We start from the raw sequence: 15,130 nt of genomic DNA, 5'->3' as shown, positions 1-15,130 counted from the left end.
CAAGCAACATGTTATGTAAAAATAATTTCCTATTTGCTGTATATTGTTCTTGTATATTACCTAGTGCTGCTGTATCGTCTTTACTTTTTTTTTACAACATACTGCCTGTCAGAAACTTAATTAAACGTAATTAAAATTTAAAACTAAAAGAATAAGCACAAGTTTCTGAGAGAAGGTTGTGAGTATGTAGGTAAAAACATATAAAATTTGAGAACGCAGTGCTGCATGGAAGTCATTAAAGGTGTTCTACAGAAATGTCTGGCATGACAATCATCACGATAGTGTTAACAATTGTGTTAAAGATCCTATTTTTAAAGATGCCAAAGACATAAAGTTGCCTTCACACAATCTTCTACTTCTTCGTTCCTTTTAGCTTAATTCATTTAACTTTATCTCAACACATTTGCAATGTCTTAACCCTAGCCATGCACTGAGGTGATTTGATTACCTCATGGGGTACTCCTGAACTGCATTAAAAAATCTGGTGAGTGAAGGTTACATAGATATTTCAGATGTTAGGATTAAAAAAACAAAAATTTAATTATTTTATTTTTTATCCTCATGTGGCCTAACAAAAGGTTCATGATAAAATGTAGCCAAAAATAAAACTTTGACACTTTTGTAAGTTGAAAATCACCATATTCACTTCTGTTTTAAGGATGAGACCCCGGCTCTTATTCCTGGTATGTGCTGTCCACACTGCATTCCTCGACCTGCTACATGCATTGCATTTGGAGACCCTCACTACCGCACATTTGATGGAAAAATGATTCACTTCCAAGGTGCCTGTACCTATGTCCTGGCTGAGGACTGTGAAGGGGGAGACTTCAGGTAAGTTGTTCTGAGCAGTGTTAATTGTAGAACCTTCATTTTTGTCAATGTTCTGAGTGCTTTGATAACCTAGAACTTCTCAAACATTTAACAAAAGTAAAAGTCGTGCAGTGATGTCATAGAACCAGGAGCAGAATTAACTGTTTTGTGTGTTTTTTGGAGGGGTATTACCTAGAACCCTCAGGCAAAACAGTGTCAGTAATTATTGATGTAGAAATGCTTCGTCATTGACACTTATATTATTGTATCGCTTTGAAGTTCATTCAAAACATAAAATGAAATGGCTTATCCATTTGGTCCTTTTAAGGTTTCTGTGCACAAAAAGACAATACATTCTGAATGTAAATATACTGTACTGTATGTAGCCGAGAATGAAATGCCCAGTCTCTGCAAATTAATGTGAAAACATTAAAAATAAATAAAGGTGATCTGATCTTTTCTTGATGTGCAGCATTCATGCAACTAATGATGACCGTGGCCGTAAGGGAGTCTCCTGGACAAAAGAAGTAACTGTACTAATTGGGGATGTTGTGGTTAAGCTGCTACAAGACTGGGTTGTCATGGTAAGGTCATTTTTATTTATTTTATCACAAGTTTAACATGTTTGGAAGGTGAATTGCCACACGAAATGTATTATTTGTGAATTACTCCTTTGTGTGCAAATGTGCTTTTAATGAGTCAAACTGGTTTTACTTAACAGGTAGATTATCAGACTGTGACTCTGCCTTTCCTAAAGGAGCCATATGTTTACGTAGAGCGCAAGACGAATATTATTTTACTGAACACAAACATTGGAGTAAAGGTACTGTATGCTTCATTCTTGAGGAATAGTCACATTTGGTAATATAAAAACAATTGAAAATAACGTCCACTTCCTAAATTGATTTAAATGTTCAGGTTATGAACTAGTTAACCCAAGTTCACTACCTGTTAGTTCACTCTCAGATAATATAATTTCATCATTCATCAATTTCATCATCAAATTTCATAAAACATTTTTTTGTTGTTGAGTAATTGTGATGTTACCGTGTGACTGATGGTCATATTCCAAAATGTCAGGTGCTGTGGAATGGAAAATCCCATCTGGAAGTGAGTGTTCCTGGGACATACAAAGGTCATATGTGTGGAATCTGTGGAAACTTCAACAATTATCCCCAGGATGACATGAGGATACGAACTGGCCAGATTGTGCTGTCAGAGGCTGCATTTGGAAACAGCTGGAAGGTGAGTTATTGGAGAAAAACACTTTAAACATTGCCATTGGTTTTGAAATATACAGGTAATGATTTGTAATTATTTATTATAAGCTACTAATTACAATTTTGAAGGTGAAGTGCTTATTATACGAAATAACTTTTTTAACAAAGACTTGGATAGGGTTTGCTTGAATAAACGTGATGAAAAAGAAGGCATGATATTGTACCATACTCAGGGCAGCAGTAATGAATGGCGCTCTTTTGTCTAACACATCCTTATTAGTCTCATGAAGATTGCAGTTAATTATCTTAAACTTAATATTCCAGACACCAGTTTTTTACTGCACTGTGCCCTCTATTATTTTAAAACATAAACTCAGCTTACTCAGCTGAAACAGGAATATGTGAAAATAACATTCAAAATTGATTTTTTGTTTGTTCCTTCTGGCCCAAAATATGAGAACAAGATGATCGGTAGCATTCAGAGGGTAGCTGATGCTACAATATTTATATATCTTGTTATGGTTTCAGGTGCAAAGTGAGAACCACACCAGTGTTCAGTGCAGAGATGGGGAGGACATTGACCCCTGTAAGGAGGCTGGGTACTCTGCCAGGAAGGCAGCCAATTCAAAGTGCAGTGTCCTGAAGACAGAAGTGTTTGAGCCCTGCCATGCGGTGATCCCACCTGAGATGTTCTTCGCATCCTGTGTGTACGATCTGTGTGCCTGTGGATCCAACGTGGAGGACTGCTTGTGTGATGCCCTGGAGGCTTATGCATCAGAGTGTCGGGAGGCTGGTGTTATCCTGCACTGGAGATCTCCAGCTCTCTGTGGTAGGTTTGTGAGATTGACAGACTGCAGTGAAACACGTGGGTCTAACAATTTTGTTTTCTGAATCCTGAAATGCCCTCTGTGTTCTATTTTATGAGGTGTCCGGACAAACAGTTTTACAAGGGATAGCAGATGCTCACCTTAAGAACAAACTAAATCTTGCAAACAAGAGCAGGCCATGGGGTCTGTCTAGTTCATTTGCTTATTAGTTGTCAAATTATCTAATTATCCCATTCAGCTGAAAGAAATGACAGTATCAGGTTTGGTTTCCATTAGCCTCCCCTTGTACATGTTTCACAGCTGATACTGATGAAGTCCATATAGTTGACTTTGAAAAATAAAGATTCTGAATGCTTGACTTGTAGTCTTCTGTTCTTAAGACTAAATATTCTGTTCCTTTAGTCTGGCAGTGTAGGGCATCTCCATAAGTCCCAAGATGTATCTAGTTACTTCTCTAGCCCAGAACAGAGATATCACTTTTTATTAACACAGTAAGCCCTTTTTCATAGTTAGCTCCTTCATGCTCAGAATTTCATATAATTTATTTATAGTTTTATTTCTGCTGCTTGCATTTAACACTCTCCACTGACTCTAACAATTCAGCTAAGTAAAATCTACCTTTTCTAAATCTATGACTACACTCCCCATGAAACCTATGGATGTGATCCTCCATGGATGTGATCCTCTAGTTCAGTACTTATTTCAGATTTGTGTGTTTTATGTATGGCATTACGTCAGCAATTTGCCAGTTTATGGGTATTTATCCTGTCTTGAGTGACTGTTGAAAGAGGATTGAATATCAAACTGTTTAAGTACATTCTTACAATACCATTAGTCCCTGGAGATTGGTTTGATCCAAAGTACTTCCAGTATCTAGAACACTTCTGACTCATCCATTATAATACTATTTAATATAGAAAATTGTGCTATATTAGAACTAATAGAACTCTTCAGATGGTGGTATAATGTTGATTACTGCCCTATGAACACATGAATAAAATATTTATTTAATACATAAAAAATTGACATATTTACCTCTATAACACTATTGATGTCTGCTGCGGTAATACTAAAGAAAACTTTTTGTTTATGTAAGCATCCTCTGCAATAAGTTTTTTCTACCTGTGGTTGATTTTCATGCAACACCTGTTTTCTGTGAAAGCTTCTTTTGCAGATTTCTCTCCTATTATTCAAGGGAATCAAATGATGGATTGACTGTATGGATTTGTATTCATTATCAACCTTAGCTTTTAAAATAGATATAATAATTAAGAACATAAGGCAGTTTACAGATGAGAGGAGGCCATATCTAGCTCCTTTGGTAGTTAGTAGTTAATTGATGCAAGGATCCTGTTTCTTGAACAAGACAGAATATCATCCCCAACAGCATAGTTGATGAGCTGGATAGTTTGTTCCATATCACTAAAATCCCATTTGTATAAATAAGTGCCTTCTGTTCTCAGTTTTAAATGCACTTCTACGTAGTTTCCAGTTGTGTCCTCTAGTTCATGTTTCCTTCTTTATTCTGAAGAAGCTCATTGTGTAGACTTTGTCAATGCTTTTGCGGTGTGGTGAAATGTCCGCTGCACAACCTGTGCTTATTCAGTCATACAGCGTGGCACATTAGTCATTACGGTGATTAGTGAGCAGGAAGGGCCAGTTCATGTTGCAATTTGTGTGAGCTTTCACCTGTACCAAGACCAGCAGTTTCTGACAACAATGGTGACCATACAGTACTTTCACAAAATTTCACGATTCACCATTTTGTGGTTAATTTAGAATTTGTAAAATTTTGCTTGACCATGATTTGATTTATTTTGTTAATGAGATTTAATAAGATAAATTGGGACTTCAGTCCCCCTTTAAGCTATGGAATATACCCAGTTACTCTTTTGCTGATTGATTCCAAGACAGCAATATCTTATTTCTGATAAAACTTTAATCTTTTACAAAATATTCTAAATTAGGTGGTATTAATGCAATATTGTACCATTTTGACAAAACATCAATTGATTAAAAATATTTTCTTGTGCCCGGAGATTACTGACTAGCTGAATGGATGTGGCTCTGTAACAAGATTTACTTGGATATTAAGATTGATTTTATTTTTGGTGTTTTTATTATTCTCTGAGCTTTCCAGAGTGTTTTGTGGGTGTGAATTAGAAACTAACTTATTCTTCATCATTTTGCTTTTCTTATGAATTTCTGAATTAAAATTCTTTTCTATGTGTGATTATTTATGTTGGCATGGACGCAGTTGTATATATTTTTCCTTAGGAAAAAAATGAATAGTGAATCATTTATTACTTTGTTTTCTGGGTTCTAATTTTACATTGCTTGGTATATTTTTATTTGAGTTTATTAGAAAACAAGTCATAAGGCATACTATGACCTGTGCTGTTTGAATGTGAAGGTCTGTGAAGTAAGAAAACAAAAAATACAAGTGTTTATTTGTTCATTGTGTAAAAAACTGAAAGAGAATCGATGAGTCTCCTTCATTAATAAATAAGATTTCGATCATGCAGGATACAGGTTACAGATGTTTACTCCAGAAGATTTTTTTTCATTGCCTGAAATAACAATAGTTGGTTTCAACATTTCTGTTGAAATTCATTTGAAATTTTATGTGTAAGGTCAGATAAAAAAATCCCTGAGAAGTAAATGTTTTCACAACAAAATTATATGTACTGTACTTGTCTCCTTGAGATTACAATGAAGATAGAAATTGAAAGTGAATACACTGTATTAGTGAAATAAAATGTCACATTTTTCTGAAAGGTCTTGGCAACTAAGAACTGTGTTGCCAAGTGCTTTATTAATTAATGATTCCATAGAATAAAAATACTGTTTACAACTACTGTATGTGTGCATTATACTGTATGTGTTTTGTGTGGCTTGTGTTTCTCTGTGTTTTTTTAACTGATATTCTTTTTCACAAGTGGTGGATTTATGGTAATACTGCCGCTTTCTTCCCTTCTTAGCTGTGGGCTGTCCTCAGGACCGTGGGTTTATCTTTGATGAGTGTGGCCCTCCATGCCCCAAGACCTGCTTCAACAAAGACGTGCCTCTTGGTGTGATTGAAGCCCACTGCTTCAAACCCTGCGTCCCAGGCTGCCAGTGCCCAGCAGGTTTAGTGGAACATGAATCCCACTGCATCCCACCAGAAGCCTGTCCTAAAATCATTTATGGTAATATGTAAATGACAGACTAATTTAAATAAGGTTTGGAAAGCCTTTTGCACTTTTACCCCATCATAGTAGTGGTGCTACATGCTGGCAGACCTTGCACAGCAGAAAGCCAGTGGTCTTCAATTTTAAGCCAATGTTAAAATGAATACTTCTTATATCCATTGCAAATGTATTATGCCCATAACAGCCACATAACACAATGCTGAGCAGCTGCCAGATGAGTAAATGCAGCTATTGTTTTAGCATCGACTGGTAATCATAAAACTGAGAAAAGCCTGTACCTTTGCTGTTCTGTTCAATCTATTCTTGGCTTTATCCATATTTTCAATGGAGGAATGAACAGGAGCAGGCAGTCAGAGGGAAATATTGTTCATCATTTATCAGTTTGTTTTATTGTGTTCTGCCAGTTTCAGGTCCATATAAATTCTCAATTGCATGATGAAACCTTAACAGACACAATAGTTTGATTAAGTCTAGTATTGTAAATTATGTGTTTATTGAAGTAACTCAGAGTTCACATACAGTAGAAAGACCAGCAGCAGATGCAGTGGTATTGTGGCAGGATATGAATGTGTTTTGAACTCTTTCTTTCTTTTCAGTGTTCGTTTGGATAATACCTAACATGCAAGTTCTCATAATGTAAGTTCTTTGAAGGTTCATAGTATATACAGTAAGACTGCAGCCTAAAAAATAATAATGATGATTCAGTATTACTTAAATGTAATTGATTTTGCGAATGTCCAGCACCTGTTTACAATAGACCAGCCAGTCATCTAAAATCCTAAACTACTTGGCATCTATTACTTTTGCATCTCGAACATCACATTCTCACTACATTCCACTTTTTATCTTCTCCTACAACTTTTTTTTTCTATTTCCCCTTGGTTCAACCAGGAGGGAAATGGACTCTCCTTATCCATTTGATCTAGTTGGAGACCATTAAACTAAGTGGGTAAACAAAACATTCATTTTTATGCAACATTCCCTTAAGTTTAATTTATGTGTTTTCATTAATAGCTCAGGGCTTGTTCACTTTGAAATACGGTGGCCTATCTACCCTAGCAGTCACTAGGGCAGTGTGATTTCAAAGGTTTCCAAAACCAACACTCAGCTGAAAGAATGTCTCAGTAATTCAGTAATACAGTAATCTGTTAAAATAAATATTATTGCTCAATTACACAATTGGATATTCTAAGTATTTATTGAAACAATTCCCTTTTTTAAAGTGATCCATGGTTTGTAGTTTCAATATCTATACTCTTTACCAATCAGATCAGTAAGACTACTCATCTGTTCATTCATTCAGATTAGTGGCAGGGAATGTGACAAGATGGTTATTGTTAATTACAGTACTTGCTATTCATAGTAATTAACACACTCTCAATTTAAGCAAGATGCAGTGCTGTTACACACAGTTGTTTCATTTGAAGGTCAAATTGAAACACCTGTCAGTACTAGAGTGGCCTTGTAATTATCAAGACAGATTGTCACCCATCTTAAAAGTACCTAAAATATTAAATAGCTTGTATTTAAAAAAAGTTAAATCAAACTTAGATTTTACAGAAATTTCTAATAATTGTCACAGTGTATAATAATGTTGTGCTGAAACCATTTTTAATAAGACATGTAGTTTCCATATTTTCAAATGATACCAAATATTTATTTCATGTTACTAAAATCAGATTAGGTTACCCCCACCATGAAGATTACATTTACAACAACCAGTGTTTATTTAATTCACTGGCTTTCAAACATGAATGTGATTGTGTGTGGCTACTCAACAGTTTCCGGGCAATTCCAATACCATTATATTTTCAGACTTGAAAATAGACGTGAAGACGTGAATTTTAGCATACGAGTATAGTATATGGAAAATTCTCTATTGCAAGCTGTGTCTAAGTAAAGTGAAAGTCTGCTATTTTAACAGAGGGTACGCTAAGTAATGCATACATTTTTAACATCAACATAAGCATACATTTTTAACATCAAAACAGGGGTTTTACTGTTGTTAATGAGTATTAAGGCACAATGTCCCTCTGTGGAGGTATTTAACCCTGGTCCTGGTTAAGCCTGTGTGCCAGCTTTTGTGTTCTATCTGAGCTCTTGGTTGCTTAACTGAAACCTTCAATCCAATAATAATTCGATTACTTAAAAATATAAAATTCTCTAAATTATTTGTTCAATTGATTAATTGAGAGTTCAGGTAGAACAAAAAACACTCAAAGTGGACCAGCAGTGCATTCCAAGACCAAGATACTTAATACATAAACTAAACCATCTGGGCTAATTTCTAATGTAATTCCTTAGACAGGTAAATTAAAGACTTTTTTTGTAACCATAATCCTGCTTCAAACTTAAGGGTCAGAACTTTTTCTCAGGTCTTTGTATACCAAGCACAGAGTGCTATATTTTAAGTTTAAAAAAAATAGATTAAAAACATAATATTCATAGAAATGTTTAAATAGTTTACTGGTAAGGGTAACAGAAAAATAATGAATTGTTGTACTGATTACAAATTTGTTAAATACCATATTTCTTATAGGTCATAGGGTCAGGTGGATGAAAAATATTTTTGCTGTCATAGATATTCAATCAATATCAGGTTAATATCTGAAACTTTTTTTCAGAAGAGAAACAGCATTATGAAATTCACTGATAGATTCATAAACCTTGTGTTTGGTTTTTCTGCATAATATTTTCTAATTTATTTTTTTAGAAATGTGCTTAAATTTTAGCTATAAAATGATTAAAAAACGATTTGCCCCTTTTTAGAAGTGATCCATTAATAACATAGCTGATGGTTGAAGATTCAATAGATCCAATATTTAAAGCAATACATACTGTACATGTACATACTGTATGTTAGGATACTTTGCATTTATGTGTAGATACAGAAAACTGTATCCTGTTTATTATACTGTATTAACATTTTTCATTGCCATCTGGATTTTAGATTTGAAAACAGGAACAATACCCAAAACTGTCTTTAAATTAAAAATTATACCAGACGGTGTTGGAGGAAATAAAAGGAATCCTTCTGTACCTTCAATAAATGTGAAGCAGCCGAAGAACATGCTCTAATGAAAGTAGTAAATCTATTTATTAGTAACTCATTATTTTCAAAAAATGAGAATTGCTGTTTAAATTGAAATTGAGAGATAAATGTGTCTTCAGGGAACAAGAAAATGAAATTTCCTACATATTCTACATATGTACAAATTGTGAGAACTTAAGAGATTAGAAAAGTTAAAAAATGACCTGTAGTAAATATAAAAAAAAATTTTAACCAAAATTAAAGTGACTTTTATTCTTTTTTGCAGACTATTGGAAATGATTGTTAGTGTATAAATAGGCCTAAATAGGCCTGGTTTGTTTCTTCTATGTTCACTCATGGCCTCATTAAATGTACAGTAATATGTTTAGTTATGAAATACAGTATTTACACTGTGCAATATTAACGCTGTACTTAACAACATAACACTGTAAAACATCATCAGTTCAATGGATTTCTTAAGAATGTACAGATTTATTGTACAAAATTAATGAGCTTTTGCAGTTCAAGAAGATGTTTTACAAATCTCAATGCAATTTATTCATTGATTAAGATTCCGAATTATTTATTTTTGTCAATGCAATGTCTAAGCCAACATCAATTTTCAATATTTTATTCTTGTAATAAAAGAGAGAAGCAAGTGTGACCACATAGCTTAGTTTTTGTAGAAATTACTTAGTATCTTTAAGTATATTTGTATTACCTTTTTCATGATCTTTTGAACCATTTTAACTGTACTGTACATGAACTGTGATTCATTTTTGTAAACATTATCATCTGTGGTAATTTCAATTTGTGTGTATTTATTTTTATACAGTATATTTTACATTTTTTGTACTTTTTGTACTAGAAAAATAAACTGTTTTCTACACAAACATTTCTATTTTCAATTTACAGTCTTTTCCTTTGGTGTAGTAAACTACAATAGTTATGTTCTAGCAATTTGAAAATCTTTTGTTATTTTGCCCTAGGGATTTTAAAAGGGTAAAAAACAACACATATTTTTCCAGTGCTGAATGTGGATATGAGCCCTTTGCAGAACTGTTCTGTGTAATTATATTGAATGAAGTGATGTTTTACCTTCATCATTAGGAAAAAAAGCTTAGCCAGGTTCATAGAAAATATCAAAGAAAGATATTTTTGGATATCATTTAAGGAAAATTATTTTTCACTCCATTCAGTTGTCTCAAAACATTTTTTATCACTTACTGATTACTGATCTAAAGATTTCTTCTTTATTCTGTGTGATTCTTGTGTTTTACCCTAGCTATACTGGATGTACAAGTCAATATCTTTGAGGAGTTCTAAGTGAAAAGGAAAGTTACCCCTCTTTTGTCTGTGGCTGAACAATAAACATATAAAACACTAACAACTTTGATTTGTAGCAGTAAATATTTGGAGGACATACTGTTAAGCTTTATATGGCTACAGCCACCTACAGTGTTGTCTCCATCAGTTTTAGGTTACTAACAGATTCATTGTGGGGCTTTTAAAACACACTTTTGGAGAACATTTTAATAAATAAATATACACAATTCATATGATCAGCTATTCCAGAAAATCATTCAGGGTTTTAATTGAGAAAGGTTATTATCAGTATCAAAAGAAACTGCTAAAATTGAATTGTACCTTTGTACCTGAACTACTGTATGTAAATTCTGATAAAAAGCCTTACTGTACATGAACAGTATGAGGATGTGTATATATATGTAAAACATCAGAAATTAAAACATTTTAATTTGCAGTGTTTTGGTGCAATGCATTCATTTACAGTATATAATTGTACATTTTCTAAATACAAAAGCTTAAACATTTAATAACATGGTTTATTGATGCACTGTTTACAACACAAACATTAATAATTTTGCTGTTTTCTTTTTAACAAATACAAAATGCTTAAAAAAAAAATCAATGCATGTGTCCAAAGAAAAATACATCCAGGTTATTTGAGCACATCGATTGTGCTTGTTTTCACATTTCCTCCAGGGTCTACTATTTTAAGATTTTAATGTAGAATGTACTTCTTACTCACCTCCGTAAAGGTTATTTTTCTGCTCAATGTCGACATTGAAACCTGCAATGATTATGGGTTTCAATACTGATTTTTCTTAGTGTGGACGTCCTGATAGACAAACACAAGAGGCAGTGCATGCTAAGCCCCGAGAAATGTCCCAATATTGATAATAAGAGTTTTGAAAATTTTGTTTCCAACGGAAAGTAGAATGCCACTTGTTGCCTAAAAGTTGTGAATAGTGGTGAATAGCAGTTCACAGAAGAATATTTGTTGTTCAGAACTGTGGAATGTTGTTTTTTACACAGATCTCTATAACAATCTGTTCCTGAGAGCATTTGGGGAAAAATAAAGATGATATATCTAAAACTGCACAATCAACATACAGTATGAATTGAATGCACGGGACCTCGGAAGAAGACATGAAATTTAAATGCTTACAAAGCCTCTGCCCTTCCTACTGTATATCAGGCACATAACATCTTTAATTGAACAATCATTAGACTGTCTGACAATAATTTACTACAAGAAATGTGCATTTTCCAAAGTAATCTCAGATTTTGCTTCACATAATGTAGTTTTAAGATGACAGTTTTTAAATTTCACCACAATTTTTAAATCTTCAGTCATATCATATTTAAATAACGTTTCTGCAAATTATAATTTAAGATCTCATCTAAACAGGCTAAATAGCTATAGTCATTTCTTTATTGAATTTCACTATTATAGAGAAAACAACTTAAAATAGCATCACATATTTCCTTTAATAATCTTAGACTGCACTATGAGATTCCACGAATAATTAAAATTGGATGCTATTATTACTGTCATAAAAATGTTGTTTTTTCCTCATGAATCATTGTGTATACCATATTATACCTTTAAAAGGGCCTCCATCGTGGAAATCTTGGTGCCTCAGATAATTTAATTCCTGTAAGATCCCAAAAAACAAAACTGCTATGATTTTGCACCGATATGGACAACAGATTAATCTTTCACATTTCCAGAATACACTATAAAAGTACATTGTCTTGACAAAGATTACTGGTTCAACACTGGTGTTTTCATTACACAAATGTACAGCAGCTTACCACAGGTATGTATCAGTTACCCTTTACTGTATATTGAAAAATCTTTTTCCAAACCTATGATCCGCTACAAGGGTGGTTATGTTTATTGTTTTATTAACTCCAAACAAAATTCTCAACTACAAGTGAAACCTGTCCTTGTTAGTCTCTTATCTTCAGACAGGGCAAACATCTTGAGTTTGTATGTGTCCAGTCTTTAAAGTTCAGCCACAGAGCTGTCCTCCATTATCCACTTGTTTCTGAAGTGCAAGAAAATAATTTAACTCAGTATCTTCAATAATAAATTTTGAAGGTGGATTGCTCCAGCTGTCAGTTAATGGTCAAGAAATTGTCCAAAGGAAGAAGCTGCGTTGAGAAGTTGAGAAGGCTAACGGCTTTTTTAATATACTGTACAGATGTGAGAAGTGAAATTTAGAAGCTGTTTCTGACATAATATTACAAAAAAACACACAAATAGAATAGAATAAAATCACACTGCAGTTTCATTAAATATGTGCACATTTTCACAATTTTTATGTCTCTGGGCTAGGATTTATAAACTACAGTTTTCAAGCAATATTTTACACAAATGAGCTTAATACATTTACTGTAGAACATCATCATAAAAGAGGCAGCATAGAAATGTCCTTCTTGAATTCACAATTATATCAACTAAGGCAATGAAGGTACTGGAATATGTTTTCCAGGATTATTTTTTCAAAAAATAATGTCACTCTTTAACTTAACACACTAACAAAATAAAGAGTCATACATTTTGTATATTTTTCTCTGTACATAATATGGAGACTTCATGTTTGACAGCATAATAGTTTTTGAAAGACATTCCTAAATTCTGTGTTAAAAGCTGTGTAGATAATGGGATTTACTGCACTGTTCACATATCCCAGCCATGTAACTACACTGATCAGTGTTGGTCCAATGTCACATGATACGCAAAGAACCTTGGTAACATGGACTACGAAGAATGGTGTCCAGCAAGCCAGAAATACACCTGTCAAAAAGGACAAATGTGTTAGTTATTTGAATGTTTATATTTACTTTTATAATCTTAAGCTTTAGGATTCAGTCAACCTCAAAAGGTTACAGTATTTGATCATGGAATATTATACACTTTTTGCATATGCTACCCTATAGATTTGCGCACCTACTGTATGTAACCTTTTCATTAATGTACACTATGTCTGACTTCGGATATTATCCTCATGGCAGTGAGCAATGAAAAATGAAACCATTAAAATTCTGCAGACATGCAGGCACCCCAAACTATACAGCAAAAAGAGCTTAATTGAATGCAACTCTTTAAAATTCAACCACTAAGGATCAAAGACAGCTTAATGATAATGAGGGCCAACCAGACTGTTCTAAGATGAAGTAAGGTCTATTCACCTTGGAAACCATAAACCCTATATACCTGCATAACAGATGAAGAAAACTTTGATGGTCCAATTTGTTATATTGGCAGAAACATCTTGTTAAAAATATTTCTAATACTAATATACCACATAATGATAATGTAAGGCCTTCAACAGTTAGTGGTACAGTATATTCAATCAAGAGACATAAAATAACAGTATTTAAGAGACCCATCTCTAATCAGTGGATTTTAATTAAAGCAGATAGATCTAGTGGTATAAATATGCAAAAAATTGCAGGTACCTAAAAGAGCAGTTAATTCAATGTTTTAATACTTAAACATGTTAAACAAAGATGTATTTAAACATATAAAATATTGTGTTTGAATATAAACCTTCAAACAAATTTAAGTTAAAACTTTACATTTGGAGCTAATGACTTTTTGAAACAAGTAACTCAGATATTTAAAAGACAAACTGTACAGTATCTAGAACAGTTGCATTTCACCTCCTTATGCCAAAGTGGAAAATACACAGTTTGAATTTTGATCCATGCTATTCACTCTCACTGTAGCAGGAAAACAAGAATTCAAGTAACTTATTTAAAATAAATCATCAAAGATAAACAGCCACGTTGATTTTCAAAACAAAATGTCAACAGAAGTGCTTTTACCACATCAAAGAAGGTGGAGGCAGTAAGTAGCACTTCAGAAATACAATCACTGCATCTTATATAGCATCTACATGTACTGTAGGATTACGTCCTCTAGAATTTGAGTCCACAAAGTTCTGATACCATGCTGGGAGCACTGTTGTTTTAAAAAGATTGATAAAGCTACTTAATTCTTCAGAAAATTAAAAACAATACAAATAGTAGTGCACTTGCAAGACATAATATCGTATATTGCTACAGTGCCTATTGTACTGTACTGTATGTCATGTTTGATTGTTAATTATACTTCAAGTAGTGTGAGAAATGAATTATATATTTAGGCAGCATTTAAAACTATCTGTGACTCTGGTGTTTTTATAATTAAAACGAATTTACCACCTGTTCGTGATTCGTGATGATGCAACTTTTTCTAAAGTTATGGTTAAGGTTAAAATAAATGTTAGTGTACATTTGCTCCAATGAATACAAATGATTGCTTAAAAAAAGGTTACTTTGTGATAAAATCCCAGATCTAATCTTCATCATACTGTAGCAATATGCTTATTCCTAGAATGATCTGTTCCTGTGTCCTTTCCACTCTCTCCTCTGGCTCTTCCTTTCCTGCACTCTTTATACAAGGAGTGAGAAATTTGTGATCTCCCTCTTATCACCTGGGATTCCTTGAAGCACAGCTCCTTTGTTTCTCTCCCTCTTCTCTCACCCTGCCTTCTCTATCCCCACGACCAGCAAACCCCACTGTAATGATTAGGGCAATAAACCTTCCCCATGAGCCAGGATAACAGCTTCTTTGACTTCTTACTTCCACTGCCTGCCTCAAAAACAGTGATCACCACAATACTCTTAAAAGTAAGAAAAAAATCAAATGTATAAATTTTTCCAAATGTGTTATTTTATGTACTGTAGATACTG

The 15,130-nt window shown here is 33.5% G+C and overlaps 2 protein-coding genes across 2 annotated transcripts in view; one reads left to right on the top strand and one right to left on the bottom strand.

Annotated features, from left to right (window-relative positions):
- Nucleotides 1–10,469, top strand: part of kcp (kielin cysteine rich BMP regulator) — a 103,370-nt gene extending 92,901 nt beyond the window's left edge. The window contains exons 47-52 of the mRNA XM_088645479.1: nucleotides 659–831; nucleotides 1,283–1,394; nucleotides 1,532–1,633; nucleotides 1,891–2,055; nucleotides 2,559–2,859; nucleotides 5,839–10,469. Of these exons, the coding sequence (XP_088501605.1) occupies nucleotides 659–831; nucleotides 1,283–1,394; nucleotides 1,532–1,633; nucleotides 1,891–2,055; nucleotides 2,559–2,859; nucleotides 5,839–6,056 (1,071 nt within the window). The 3' untranslated portion in view covers nucleotides 6,057–10,469. The remainder of the gene's footprint in view (nucleotides 1–658; nucleotides 832–1,282; nucleotides 1,395–1,531; nucleotides 1,634–1,890; nucleotides 2,056–2,558; nucleotides 2,860–5,838) is intronic.
- A 2,085-nt stretch (nucleotides 10,470–12,554) lies between these two features.
- The window catches only part of drd4-rs (dopamine receptor D4 related sequence), a 33,694-nt gene continuing 31,118 nt past the window's right edge, over nucleotides 12,555–15,130 (bottom strand). The window contains exon 5 of the mRNA XM_088645478.1: nucleotides 12,555–13,187. Coding sequence (XP_088501604.1) covers nucleotides 12,985–13,187 — 203 coding nt within the window. The 3' untranslated portion in view covers nucleotides 12,555–12,984. The remainder of the gene's footprint in view (nucleotides 13,188–15,130) is intronic.

The sequence above is a fragment of the Lepisosteus platostomus genome, chromosome 9 (assembly GCF_059453375.1).
Source record: "Lepisosteus platostomus isolate fLepPlt1 chromosome 9, fLepPlt1.hap1, whole genome shotgun sequence".
In the NCBI taxonomy this organism is placed as follows: Eukaryota; Metazoa; Chordata; class Actinopteri; order Semionotiformes; family Lepisosteidae; genus Lepisosteus; species Lepisosteus platostomus.
Note: the sequence above shows the minus strand (reverse complement) of the source record. Positions and strands in the feature narration are given on the sequence as shown.